Source organism: Equus asinus, chromosome 19 (genome assembly GCF_041296235.1).
Source record: "Equus asinus isolate D_3611 breed Donkey chromosome 19, EquAss-T2T_v2, whole genome shotgun sequence".
NCBI lineage: Eukaryota > Metazoa > Chordata > Mammalia > Perissodactyla > Equidae > Equus > Equus asinus.
Window position 1 is genome coordinate 10243085 of NC_091808.1, and position 13474 is coordinate 10256558.

The 13474-nt window shown below is 39.3% G+C and overlaps 1 protein-coding gene across 50 annotated transcripts in view; it reads right to left on the reverse strand.

The window, feature by feature from the left end:
* The window catches only part of LOC106827877 (nuclear body protein SP140-like), a 72433-nt gene that overhangs the window by 37074 nt on the left and 21885 nt on the right, over positions 1–13474 (reverse strand). For 37 of the 50 annotated variants that reach the window (XM_070489464.1, XM_070489463.1, XM_070489465.1 and 34 more), the window contains 2 exons: positions 11230–11313; positions 977–1057 (listed from right to left, as the gene is read on the reverse strand). In XM_070489464.1, the coding sequence (XP_070345565.1) occupies positions 977–1057; positions 11230–11313 (165 nt within the window). The remainder of the gene's footprint in view (positions 1–976; positions 1058–11229; positions 11314–13474) is intronic. The other 13 variants (XM_070489497.1, XM_070489483.1, XM_070489484.1 and 10 more) reach the window with 1 other exon arrangement.

Consider the following 13474-nt stretch of genomic DNA (forward strand, 5'->3'; position numbering starts at 1 on the left):
TCTAGGGTGGAGATATGGTCTTGGGAATCATGGGAATATTCAAGGAGAGCCTATTGAAATCTGAGCATTTTGCAAGTGCCACTTGGATGATAAGGGACAGTTTAATCTGAAAACTCACAGCTAACATTGTCAATGCCTGTGCCAAAAGCTGCTTATATCCAGTGCTCTTACCTCAAACCTACAATGCCCCAGTCTGTTCCTCTCTCCCTTTTAGCTTCTTTACTCTCAACCTATTTTCCATCCATTCTCCTTTAACTTTCTCTACATAGTTGCCTTTGTACCTCTCCCTGACTTTGCCCATTTCTCAGTATTTATTTTCCTCTCCATCTTTCTCTTTCTATATATTTTCTCTCAGTTTTTATCTCTGATCCTTGAAAGGTTTTTCAGTTTATTTCTTCTCTGCTGTGACTTACACTTCCTGCCCCGCCTTCTCTGTTTCCCACACTTTACCTTCCCTTCTGAATGCCTATACTATTTCAAATTTTGTCTCTCACTGTGATTTCATCCTCCAGGTTCCCCCCTCTCATCGTCTCCAAAACTTTCCTGTTGGATGTTGACTGTAGTACCAGGGACCTTCAACTGGCCAGCTCTGTAATGAAGGTCTCCCACATGAACCTGACATAACATGTTATTTCCAAGTTCCTCTTAATTGTTATGCGAAATTAATTGAAAATTATCCCCCATGCCAACTTAGGAGATAGGATTTTATGAAAACTGGATCCATTCATGTAATTTGTCATCTACTCCTGTCTATCTTTTCCGTTTTCTCTTTTATATTCTCCATCAGTGGATACTCTATCACTCAGGAGCTCAGATTCCTTTTCTCATTGTCTCTCTCACATCTGTGGGCAGGTAAGAACAGGTAGAAATGGGGGCTACCAGAGGTCTAGGATAGGAGACAGAATGTAGGCTTTGTTTCCATCAAGACAAGGAAACAAAGATTTAATATGGAATTGATCAATTAAATGATAGTTACCTTGTATATCACATGGCAATAAGCTGGGTCTATCTTCTAATCCTCTAACATCCATTGGGAGAGGTAAGTGTTCACAGGACACTGGAGGGACAAGAAGATGACAGAACTCGGATAGTGACCAGAGAAAAGACCTCTGTGTACTCAAGCTGAACTCTGATGTTCAAGCTCCAAGGACCCCCAACTGAGCCCCAACAGAGCCTTGTTCACCTTTTTCATTGAGATGCACACATCCTAAGTGCAAGATAGCTGTGTAACCAAGATCACAGTTAAGAGTTGGAACTTTTCCACCATACCAGAAAGTTCTCTTGTGATGATTTTAAGCTATCAGCAAGCACTGTTTTGATTTCCATCATCATTAAGTCCTTTCTTTCTGGTACTGTACTTGTCTGTACTGACGCTCATACAAATAGGATCACACAGCTTGTACTTTTGTGACTGGCTTCTCTTGCTCAACACAATGTTTTTGGGATTCATCCATGTCATTACATCTATCAGTAGTTCATTCCTTTATATTGATGAATAGTATTCAAGTCTATATATATATCATAGTTTGTTTATTTACTCTCCTGTTGCTGGGCATTTAGATTTGTTCTAGATTTTAGCTATTCGGAATAATGCTACTATAAATTTTTTTGTATAAATCTTTGTGTGAAGTTATGTTTTCACTTCTCATGAGTAGACACCTAGGAGTGGAACTGCTGAGTTATGGGTTAGATTTAACTTTATAAGAGACTATCGGTTTTCCAAAGTGGTCATATCACTTTCTATTCCTACCAGCAACCTATATATGGGAGTTCTAATTGCTTCATATTCTCCCCAATATTTGGCATTGTCAGTCTTTCTAATTTTAGCAATTCTAGTGGATGAATGGTAGCTCACTGTGGTTTTAATTTGCATTTCCCTGATAATTAATGACATCCTACACTTTATGTTCTTATTGGCCATTTTATGTCTTCTGCAGTGAAGTGTCTGTTAAGTCTTTTGAGCTTTTTTTGAATTGATGGTGTGTCTTTTTATTATTTATTTGTAGGATTTCTTTATATATTCTGGGTACAATCCCTTTTCAGATACGTGCAGTGCAAATATTTTCTCCCAGTCTATGACTTGCCTTTTCTTGTTCTTTTTTTTTATGCTTATTTTTTTTTATTGAGTTATTGATAGGTTACAATCTTGTGAAATTTCAATTGTACATTAATGTTTGTCAGTCATGTTGCAGGTGCACCACTTCACCCTTTGTGCCCACCCCCCACCCCACCTTTCCCCTGGTATCCACTAAACTGTTCTTGGTCCATAGTTTTAAATTCCTCATATGAGTGGAGTCATACACAGATTATCTTTCTCTCGCTGGCTTATTTCACTTAACATAATTCTCTCAAGGTCCATCCATGTTATTGCAAATGGAATGATTTTGTTCTGTTTTGCAGCTGAGTAGTATTCCATTGTATATATGTACCACATCTTCTTTATCCATTCGTCTGTTGCTGGGCACTTAGGTTGCTTCCACGTCTTGGCTATTGTAAACAGTGCTGCAATAAACATTGGGGTGCACAGGACTTTTGGGATTGTTGACTTCAGGCTCTTTGGATAAATACCCAGTAGTGGGATGGCTGGATCGTATGGTAGTTCTATTTTTAGTTTTTTGAGGAATCTCCATACTGTTTTCCATAGTGGCTGCACCAGTTTGCATTCCCACCAGCAGTGTATGAGGGTTCCTTTTTCTCCGCAACCTCTCCAACATTTGTTGCTATTAGTTTTAGATATTTTTGTCATTCTAACGGGTGTAAGGTGATATCTTAGTGTAGTTTTGATTTGCATTTCCCTGATGATCAGCGATGATGAGCATCTTTTCATGTGCCTATTGGCCATCAGTATATCTTCTTTGGAGAAATGTCTGTTCATGTCTCCAGCCCATTTTTTGATTGGGTTGTTTGATGTTTTGTGGTTGAGTTGCGAGAGTTCTTTATATATTAAGGATATTAAGCCTTTGTCAGATATATGACTTGCAAATATTTTTTCCCAGTTAGTGGGTTGTTGTTTTGTTTCAATCCTGTTTTCATTTGCCTTGAAGAAGCTCTTTAATCTGATGAGGTCCCATTTGTTTATTCTTTCTATTGTTTCCCTTCTCTAAGAAGGCATGGTGTCTGAAAAGATCCTTTTAATACTGATGTCAAAGAGTGTACTGCCTATGTTTTCTTCCAGAAGCCTTATGGTTTCAGGTCTCACCTTTAGGTCTTTGATCCATTTTGAGTTTATTTTGGTGAATGGTGAAAAAGAATGGTCAATTTTCATTCTTTTACATGTGGCTTTCCAGTTTTCCCAGCACCATTTGTTGAAAAGACTTTCTTTTCTCCATTTTATGCCCTCAGCTCCTTTGTCAAAGATAAGCTGTCCATAGATGTGTGGTTTTATTTCTGGGCTTTCAATTCTGTCCCATTGATCTGTCCACCTGTTTTTGTACCAGTACCATGCTGTTTTGATTACTGTAGCTTTGTAGTATGTTTTGAAGTCAGGGATTGTGATGCCTCCCGTTTTGTTCTTTTTTCTCAGGATTGCTTTAGCAATTCGGGGTCTTTTGTTGCCCCATATGAATTTTAGGATTCTTTGTTCTAATTCTGTAAAGAATGTCATTGGGATTCTGATTGGGATGGTGTTGAATCTGTAGATTGCTTTAGGTAGAATGGACATTTTAACTATGTTTATTCTTCCAATCCATGGACATGGAATGTCTTTCCATCTCCTTATGTCGTCATCCAATTCTCTCAGAAAGGCCTTGTAATTTTCATTATATAGGTCCTTCACTTCCTTAGTTAAATTTACCCCAAGGTATTTTATTCTTTTTGTTGTGATTGTGAATGGTATTGTATTCTTGAGTTCTTTTTCTGTTGGTTCATTACTGGAGTATAGAAATGCTACTGATTTATGCAAATTGATTTTATACCCTGCAACTTTGCTGTAGTTGTTGATTACTTGTAACAGTTTTCCAATGGATTCTTTGGGGTTTTCTATATATAAGATCATGTCATCTGCAAACAGCGAGAGTTTCACTTCTTCCCTCCCTATTTGGATTCCTTTTATTCCTTTTTCTTGCCTGACTGCTCTGGCCAGGACCTCCAGTACTATGTTAAATACTATGTTAAATAAGAGTGGTGATAGAGGGCATCCTTGTCTCGTTCCTGTTTTCAGGGAGATGGCGTTCAGTTTTTGCCCATTGAGTATGATGTTGGCTATGGGTTTGTCATGTATGGCCTTTATTATGTTGAGGTAGTTTCCTTCTATGCCCATTTTGTTCAGAGTTTTTATCATAAATGGCTGTTGGATCTTGTCAAATGCCTTCTCTACATCTATTGAGATGATCATGTGGTTTTTATTCCTCAGTTTGTTGATGTGGTGTATAACGTTGATTGATTTGTGGATGTTGAACTATCCCTGTGTCCCTGGTATGAATCCCACCTGATCCTGATGTATGATTCTTTTGATGAATTGCTGAATTCTGGTTGCCAAAATTTTGTTTAGAATTTTTGCATCTATGTTCATCAGTGATATTGGCCTGTAGTTCTCTTTTTTCGTGGTGTCCTTGTCAGGTTTTGGTATCAGTGTGATGTTGGCCTCATAGAATGTGTTAGGAAGTGTTCCATCTTCCCTAATTTTTTGGAATAGCTTGAAAAGGATGGGTATTAAATCCTCTCTGAAAGTTTGGTAGAATTACCCAGGAAAGCCATCTGGTCCTGGGGTTTTATTCTTTGGGATCTTTTTGATTGCTGTTTCAATCTCTTTCCTTGTGATTGGTCTGTTCAAATTGTCTGCCTCTTCTTGAGTGAGCTTTGGGAGACTGTAGGAGTCCAAGAATTTATCCATTTCCTCTAGGTTATCCATTCTGTTGGCATATAGTTTTTTGTAGTATTCTCTTATAATCTGTTGTATTTCTGCAGAGTCTGTTGTTATTTCTCCTCGCTCATTTCTGATTTTGTTTATTTGAGCTTTCTCCCTTTTTTTCTTTGTAAGTCTGGCTAGTGGTTTGTCAATTTTATTTATCTTCTCAAAAAACCATCTCTTTGTCTCATTGATCCTTTCTACTGCCTTTTTCGTTTCAATAGTATTTATTTCTGCTCTGATTTTTATTATTTCTCTCCTTCTGCTGACTTTGGGCTTCATTTGTTCTTTTTTCTCTAGTTCAGTTAGGTGTGCTTTAAGGTTGCTTATTTGGGATTTTTCTTGTTTGTTAAGATGTGCCTGTATTGCAATGAATTTTCCTCTTAATACAGCTTTTGCTGTATCCCATATGAGTTGGTATGGCATGCTATCATTTTCATTTGTTTCCAGGTATTTTTTTATTTCTTCTTTAATTTCTTCAATGATCCATTGCTTGTTCAGTAGTGTGTTGTTTAGTCTCCACATCTTTCTGCCTTTCTCAACTTTTTTCTTGTAATTAATTTCTAGCCTTATAGCACTATGATCTGAGAAGATGCTTGTTATTATTTCAATTTTTTTAAATTTGTAGAGGCTTGCCTTGTTTCCCAACATATGGTCTATCCTAGAGAATGTTCCATGTGCACTTGAGAAGAATGTGTATTCAGCTCCTTCAGGGTGGAGTGATCTATATATGTCTATTAAGTCCAATTGTTTTAGTTTTTCATTCAGCTCCACTATTTCCTTGTTGACTTTCTGTCTGGATGATCTGTCCATTGATGTGAGTGGGGTTTTGAGGTCCCCTACTATTATTGCGTTGTTTTTAACATCTTCCTTTAGGTCTGTTAATAGTTGCTTTATGAATCTTGGTGCTCCTGTGTTGGGTGCATAGATATTTATAAGCGTTATTTCTTCTTGATGAAGTGTCCCTTTGATCATTATATATTGTCCCTCTGTGTCTCTCTTTACCTGTCTTATTTTGAAATCCACTTGGTCTGATATGAGAATTGCAACACCTGCCTTTTTTTCCTTGCTATTTGCTTGAAGTATCGTCCTCCACCCCTTCACCTTGAGTCTGTGTTTGTCCTTGGGGCTGAGGTGTGTTTCCTGGAGGCAACAAATTGTTGGATCTTGATCTTTAATCCATTTTTGCCACTCTGTGTCTTTTTATTGGAGAGTTCAATCCATTCACATTGAGAGTGATTATTGATGCATGTGGACTTAATGCTGTCAATCTGTCGCTCATTATCTTGTTTTCCTGTGTTTCTTTTCCTGTGTGCTTTAGACTATCCATTTAATACTGCAATTTCTTATGCTGGGTTTCTTAGATTTTTCCTTATCTATGATTTGTGACTCTGTTCTGTGCTTTATTTTAGTGTCTACCTTGAAGTTTGTATTTAGAATCTCGTGTATAATATAGTCTATTCTCTGGTGGTCTCTTACTTACTCAACCAATACTGATTTAGACCCTTTGCTCTTCCCCTCCTAAATAATTATTTTCATTTTTTATTCCAATTCGTCTTATTAATTTGTAGTTAGAGTGCTAAGATCGTCCTTGTTTTGGTAGTTTCCTTATTTTTACCCTAATGCTATAGCTGAATATTTGCTATCCTGTTCTGGTTCTATCCATCGGTCTCCCTAGTCTGTGGCTTGTGTCCCCTTTCTCCCTTTTTTCTTTTTTCAAGTATGAGAGCCTTCTTGAGGATTTCTTGTAATGGAGGGCTTTTAGTTACAAATTCCCTTAACTTTTGTTTGTCTGGAAAAGATTTAATTTCTCCCTCATATCTGAAGGAAATTCTTGCTGGATAGAGTATTCTTGGCTGAAGGTTTTTATCCTTTAAAGCTTTGAATATATCACTCCATTCTCTCCTAGCTTGTAGGGTTTCTGTAGAGAAATCCGCTGACAGTCTGATAGGGGCTCCTTTATAGGTTATTCTCTTTTTTTTCCTTACTTCCCTGAGTATTCTTTCCTTATCATTCCTATTTGCCAACTTTACTATTATGTGCCTTGCGGTGGGTCTTTTTACATTGACAAATCTAGGCGATCTAAAACCCTCCTCTACACACATTTCTCCGTTGATCCCTAGATTTGGGAAGTTCTCTTCAATAATTTCGTTAAGCACACTTTCTGCTCCATTTTCCTTTTCCATATTCTCGGGAATTCCTATGATCCTTATGTTCTTACTCCTCATTGAATCCATTATCTCTCGGAGATTTTCCTCATTTTTTTTAATTCTTAGTTCTCTTTCTTCCTCTGTCTGGCGCCATTCAGCCTGTCTGTCCTCGATTATGCTGATTTGCTCCTCTAGGTTGTCTACACAGGCATTCAGGGAATCCGTATTCTGTTTTATCTGGTCCATTGTGTTTTTCATCTCAAGTAATTCTGTTTGATTCTTCTTTATGATTTCAATCTCTTTTGTGAAGTAACTCCAGAACTCGGCTTGTTTCTCTATCTTTCTCTCTACCTCATTGAGTTTTTTGATTATAGCTGCTCTGAATTCATTATCACTTAGTTTACCTAATTCCAAGTCCTCAGGACTTAATTCTGTGTTTTTATTGTTTTCCTTCTGGTCTGGGGCTTTTATAAATTGCTGGATGGTAGAGGAGCGGTTTTTTCTCATGGTGGTAGAATTCAGTTGCAGTTACAGCCTGTCGCCACTAGATGGGGTCGAGAGCGGCGTGTTAGCTCTCCACCTTCAGGGCAAGATGGCTGCGCCCACTGGCTTTGCTGTGGGGGAGGGGCTGTAACTCACACGCGCCGGTCTGGGTTCAGATCAGTTCTGTTCTCTGGTCTCCCAAGGCCCTTGATTTATGGGGTCCCCACGGACGGAAGCTTTCCCCCCCGTCAGCGGGTCTCCACTGAATCAGCGGCAGGAGTCCTGGATGATCCCCTGGTCGCGCGGCCCCTCCCCCGCTCCTTCCCGACCCACGCCGCAGAGATCGCAGACTCTAGGGGAGGGAGCGATGTTCTCTCCTACCGTTCCAGTGCCTCCGAGGGTGTAAAGCTAGGTTTATGATCTCCACCTTCTTGGTATTGTAGGTCTCTAACGAGCTGGCATTATGTTTATTCTCTGAAATTCAGTTCTTCCAATCTTTTGTTGTATTTTGGAGGGGAGAGAATCCTGGGTCAGCTCACCCCTCCATTTTGCTCCGCCCTTCCTCCACCTTTTCTTATTCTTAATGGTATCTTTGGATAAGCAGAAGTTTTCAATTTTGATGAAGTCCAACTTACTAAGTTTTTCTTTTATAATTCATGCTTTTTGTGTCCTCTGTAACAAATTTTTGCCTACCATCAATTTGCAAAGATACATTCGTGTGTTTTCTTCTAGAAGCTTTACAGTTTTAGCCTTAACTTTTAGCTTTGTGATCCAACTCGAATTATTTTTTGTGGATGGTGTGAAGTAGGAGTGGAAGTTTGTTTTTTCCATGTTTTCTCTGCCTATTTTCAGGTCTTTCCAGAACTCATTCTATTTCTCTCCTTTCTCACATTTCTACTTCTTGTCTTGGCCCCGTTGCTGCCTCTACCCTACAAAATATTTGTGCATCCTTGATTCTGAGGGCGTCTCTCTCCTTGGCTACTCTTGTCACCTTGTGTTTCTGCCTTTCCCTTCCATCTCTTTCGCCTTTTTCAGTCTAGTTTTTCCCTTCTGGCTCTCTCTATACCTATGCTATTCCAGTGTCCTACCCTCTCTATTTGTGTTTTTTTTCCCATTTCCCCTTTGCCATGGAACCCAGACACTTTTTCTTGGTAAATAAATGTCTCCTTGCCTCAAGCTCTGGTCTACTCCTCTGCCCTTATTCCTGGCTTCCTGGGGCCTCCTTTCTGAACTACGAACACATGACACAGCCCTTTTCTCTCTGAATGTGCTACAGTCACTCAAAGTCATCCAGGCAAATGCTGGACTGTCAGTCAACCTTACCTGCTTGTTCAGATTCTTGGGCACATTCATTTGTCATTTTCTGGGTTTTTATTGTACCATGTGGGTCACAAAATGAATCTTCTTCCCTTATACTCTTCTGCTGTCCATCACTGAGATGCGCTGCGATTCTATCTCTAGGTAGGCTGTCGTCTAGATCACATTAGAAAGGTTGTAGAATTTCTTCCCCTTCCCTTCATGATGACCTTCTTTTACTTTTTACTAATAACTGTTATTAATCCTTCCGCCACCCCATTCTCATTCTCACTACCCTCAAGAGTAGATCAATCTCCAAATATATTTTTTATAGCCTCTGTACATTTTGTGTGTGTGTGAGGAAGATTAGCTCTGAGCTAACATCTGTGCCAATCTTCCTCTATTTTTTGTATGTAGGATGCCTCCACAGCATGGCCAATGAGCAGAGTAGGTCTGTGCCCAGGATCTGAACCCGTGAACCCAGGCCACTGAAGTGGAACGTGCGGAACTTTAACGACTGGGCCACAGGGTCGGCTCCCACTTTTGTACTTTTTTTTATTGACGTATAATTGATACGTAACATTATATTAGTTTCAGGCGTACAACATAATGACTTGATATTTGTATACATTGTGAAATGATCACAAGTCTGGTTAATATCCATCATACATAGTTAAACATTTTTTTCTTGTAATGAGAACTGTTAAGATTTACTCTCTTAGCAACTTTCCAATACCTAACACAGTATTATTAACTACAGTCACCATACTGTACATTACATGCCTATGACTTATTTTATAACTAGAAGTTTCTACCTCTTGACCCCCCCTACTTTGTACTTTTTAACGTACATTTTATACTTTTAGCAATTTGTCTTTATTCAAAACAATAAGTATGATTGTTAAAATAGATCCAAATGTTATACAAATGTAGTAATACATTTTTAAAATATGGAACACCTGAGCTATAAATGCAAATTAAAGGACACCCATTGATAGCATTCTACAAGACTGGCTGTATTCTTATAGTTTTTCTTACCTTGGTCATTTCCAAGGAAAAAATGTCAATATTTAACAAGTAAATAAATTTATTATAAACCATTTGGCTTAAGGATGGAGACCTTTTCTTGAGCTTAAAGACTGTTTCACTCACTGCTACTCTAATCTAGGAAATAACTTTCTTTTCAGTGGGTGTCTAAGGAGCAAAATTGAAAAACTTAGAGCATTGACTAAATGTTTAGTTATTGGAGTCAGATAGCATTATAATAATAGTCGTAAACAGCAATTACTTTCCATCAGAATTACTGTAAGTGCTTCACATAAATTAAATCATTTAATTCTCATAACAACCCTATTTTAGATATAGATATGAATATAGATTTGTAGATGAGGGGATTAAAACACAGAAATTAAGTAACTTGCCCAAGCAAGCAAGTGGTGGAGCCAAGACTTGAAACCCAGCAAGGAGGCCTCAGAATCTTTGCTCTTCGCTGGTATGGAAGAGAGGGTGTGAGTCCCAGATAGGCCAAGTCCTAGTTGTGTAACCTTTCACAACTCACTAACTATCCTCAAACCTCAGTTTCTTCTCCTGAAAAATAGGAATAACAAAACCCTTATGATAGAATTGATACAAAGATTAAGTAAGATGCTACTTGTAAAGCGATATCTGGGTTATAGTAACTGAGGAGGAATTCATAATTTTCAGGATTAACGTCTTACGTGTTGTAGTGTAATAATTAGTTATTAGTAATAATATGAATGAGAAGATGATTGAAAAGCTAGAAATAGTGGTTATTGGTTACAAATGGACATAGTTCATATATGAGCATTAAAGACACTGATCCACGTGAAGTGATGACGTTGTGCTTGGTGGTCCATGAAAGCAGTTGTTACTATGTTATTGTTAGTCTTATTACTGCCCTCGATTCTATTCTCTCGTCTCTTATTTACTTTCCTTTTTCTCTCTTTTCTACACAGCACTACCCCTTCCACATTCTCTTCTACACACAATTACTGCTCATTCTCTTCTTATCTTTTATTGTGAGTAATATTTACATCAGTCCCTTCTTTTGACAAACCAAAGCCTCCCTCTTTGGACTTGGACTTGTCACATAGGACCAAACCTTTACTCCTTCCCAGATCCACTGAATTCCTAACTCAAAATTACTGCAGTCAGCTCTTCCCCTTAATTCTGGCTCATGGTCACACTGAGATCTTCCCTGTTGGGTTCATGTTCCATCTTCTTAGTTGTCATATATGCCTGGCAATATTCTTGGATTTCACATCCAGTTGGTTCATTGGGAACCCATACAACACACCCCTGCTCTGGCTTCCTCATGTCCTTCTGCATCCCTTCCCCAGGACATACTTATCACTCAGGAGCTCAGTCTCTTGATCTCTGATCTCCTTTCCTCTTAGCAGAAGAGAAAACAAGTTTCTATCAAGTCATCATTACCTTGTTCATAGTTTAATTGGAAGTTGAGCATCCCCTTTGTCTCTTCTTCATCAATAATTTGGTATTGAAAGTTGTCACGTATCACTGAGAAGAGAAAGTAAAAGGCAATTAGAGATCTCAGGCAGTGACCAGGAGTTGCATCTCACAATTACACATCCAGACACATCTTTGACTCTGGTAGTTCAAAGGGAATCTTCCAGCCCTCAGGGAACCCTGGGCTTCAGTGGGTCTCATGTAGCCTGTGAATTGATGTTGCTCCTGGAATCCTATAGCTGTTCCACATAGAGATGCACCTTTCAAGATTTAAAAAACGAAGGATACGAGAAACATTGTCAACAGTGCTTAACCCCCTTCAAATTGATCAGAGAATAGTGAAAAACAATTTAAAATAAGTAATACGTGTGGAATGTCTTTTGTAAATTCTGCATGCAAGCAGAGATAGGGAAGAAGCAGAGGGATTTCTTCAGGAGAAAGGCAATGTTTATAGAGAAATAGACCTTCATAAGAAAAAATGAAAGCCCCAACATCTTTTAGGCATGGAGATTTTAAAAGAAAAAGAAGAAAGAGAGAGAGAAAGAAAGAAAAAAAGAAAAAAGGAAGGGGATCTTTGGTCTATTGTGTCAGGGAAGATGATCTGGTTATAGAGATAGACATTAAAGAGGAACAAATGCTTCCCGGGGTGAGTGGGTGGTGAGAGAAACAAAGAAAAGACACTCTGAAAGGCACAAACAGGAAGTGAATCTCACAGTTGTACCAGTGACCCAGGGAAGTGGTAACAAGAAAAGTGCAGGAAAGCAGCCCAGGGCACCCCAGCTTGAGAGCTGCATTCCAAAGTGACTCAACAAACATAGATGGAAAAGCAAATCTCCTAAGACATGAGGAAAAACACCCAAGAAATATAGAAAGATGCCAGGCAAGAAGGATAGGTGATGGTGGCACACCTCCTGGGGGCAAGACCCACTGAGGGATCCAACAGTAGGGAAGGGGTGAAGGTAGAGAGGACCTATGGGGAGGAGAGATGTTTTTCTCATGAAGACGTTGACTTCATGTCCAGGCAAAGTCTGGAGGAGGACATGGGGGAGTAAATACTGTATGGGTCAGATCTAGAGAACGTAAGGAGCCTCCCAAGCACAGACATTTCAGTGAAGGTTTGGGCACATCACTCTCTTGTCAGCTTCTTGGCTTTGGACCTCTGACTCTCAGCTCCTGTGGACAGCAGGGTTCAGGAGGCGCCAGCAGCTGCACTGGGCCAGGCAGCAGGCAGTGCAGCTCCTGGGCGGTGGCAAGACTCAAATGTGGGGTCACCCCAGCTCAGGGAGCTCTGGAAACTAACACATGTGATGTGGGTGCTGTGGCCTGGGGAGGGGGATCCTCATGGTCCATGGAGAGAATCAGAGTTCCTGAGATGTGGGCAGTAAAGCTAACCGCCATTCCCTTCATATCTATGGCCTGAGGAGGTCCTGGTTACAAATATAATATTGACTTGAAATTTGTGACCAGTATCTGACTTTGTCATTTCTCTTACTTGGATATATCATAATGTGGAAATGAGATAATCATATATCCATATATACAGATACATCCAAGATATCCATATATCTCATAATCATGAGAAAAACATAATAAATGTAGGGTCTTCACAAATCAACACATCTCATTGTTTGTACTGACTTCTTTCACTTTTTCTCTGCTTAAAAATCCTTGATTGCCTCTTTATTTCCCAAGTAATAAACTTCAAATTCCTTGGCACAAGAGTCTCAGACCCTCAAAATTCCCTCCAACTTGCCTCTCCAGAATTAGTTTTCAAATACTCCCTCCCATGCTCTATTCTCAGCCACATCATTCTGCAGTTCCACCGTTCCTTTCACACTTTGTAGCTTTCACATGCTGTCCTCTCCCCATTGCATGAGTATGTGCTCAGCTTTTCTTGTGACTTCTCCATTCTTTGTTTGGAAAAGTAAGTTGGCACAGGACTGCACTGAATGACGTTTTCTAATACAAAGAAAATCTTTTCATTTTTGAACATGTCTGCAAGTATCAGAGTGGGCTTCCTCCTTTCCTGCAAAAGGGGCATAGTTCATACTTTTCCCCAAAACATGGAAATCCTATGTTTCGCAGAACCAAATTCCGGTCCTGGCTGAGCAATCATTTGTGGGATTACTGGCTTAACGTTTGTCCCCCTGGCTATGTGTAAGCTCCACAAAGACACAGGTTATGTGTGTTTTCTTCACCATGGTATTCTCTC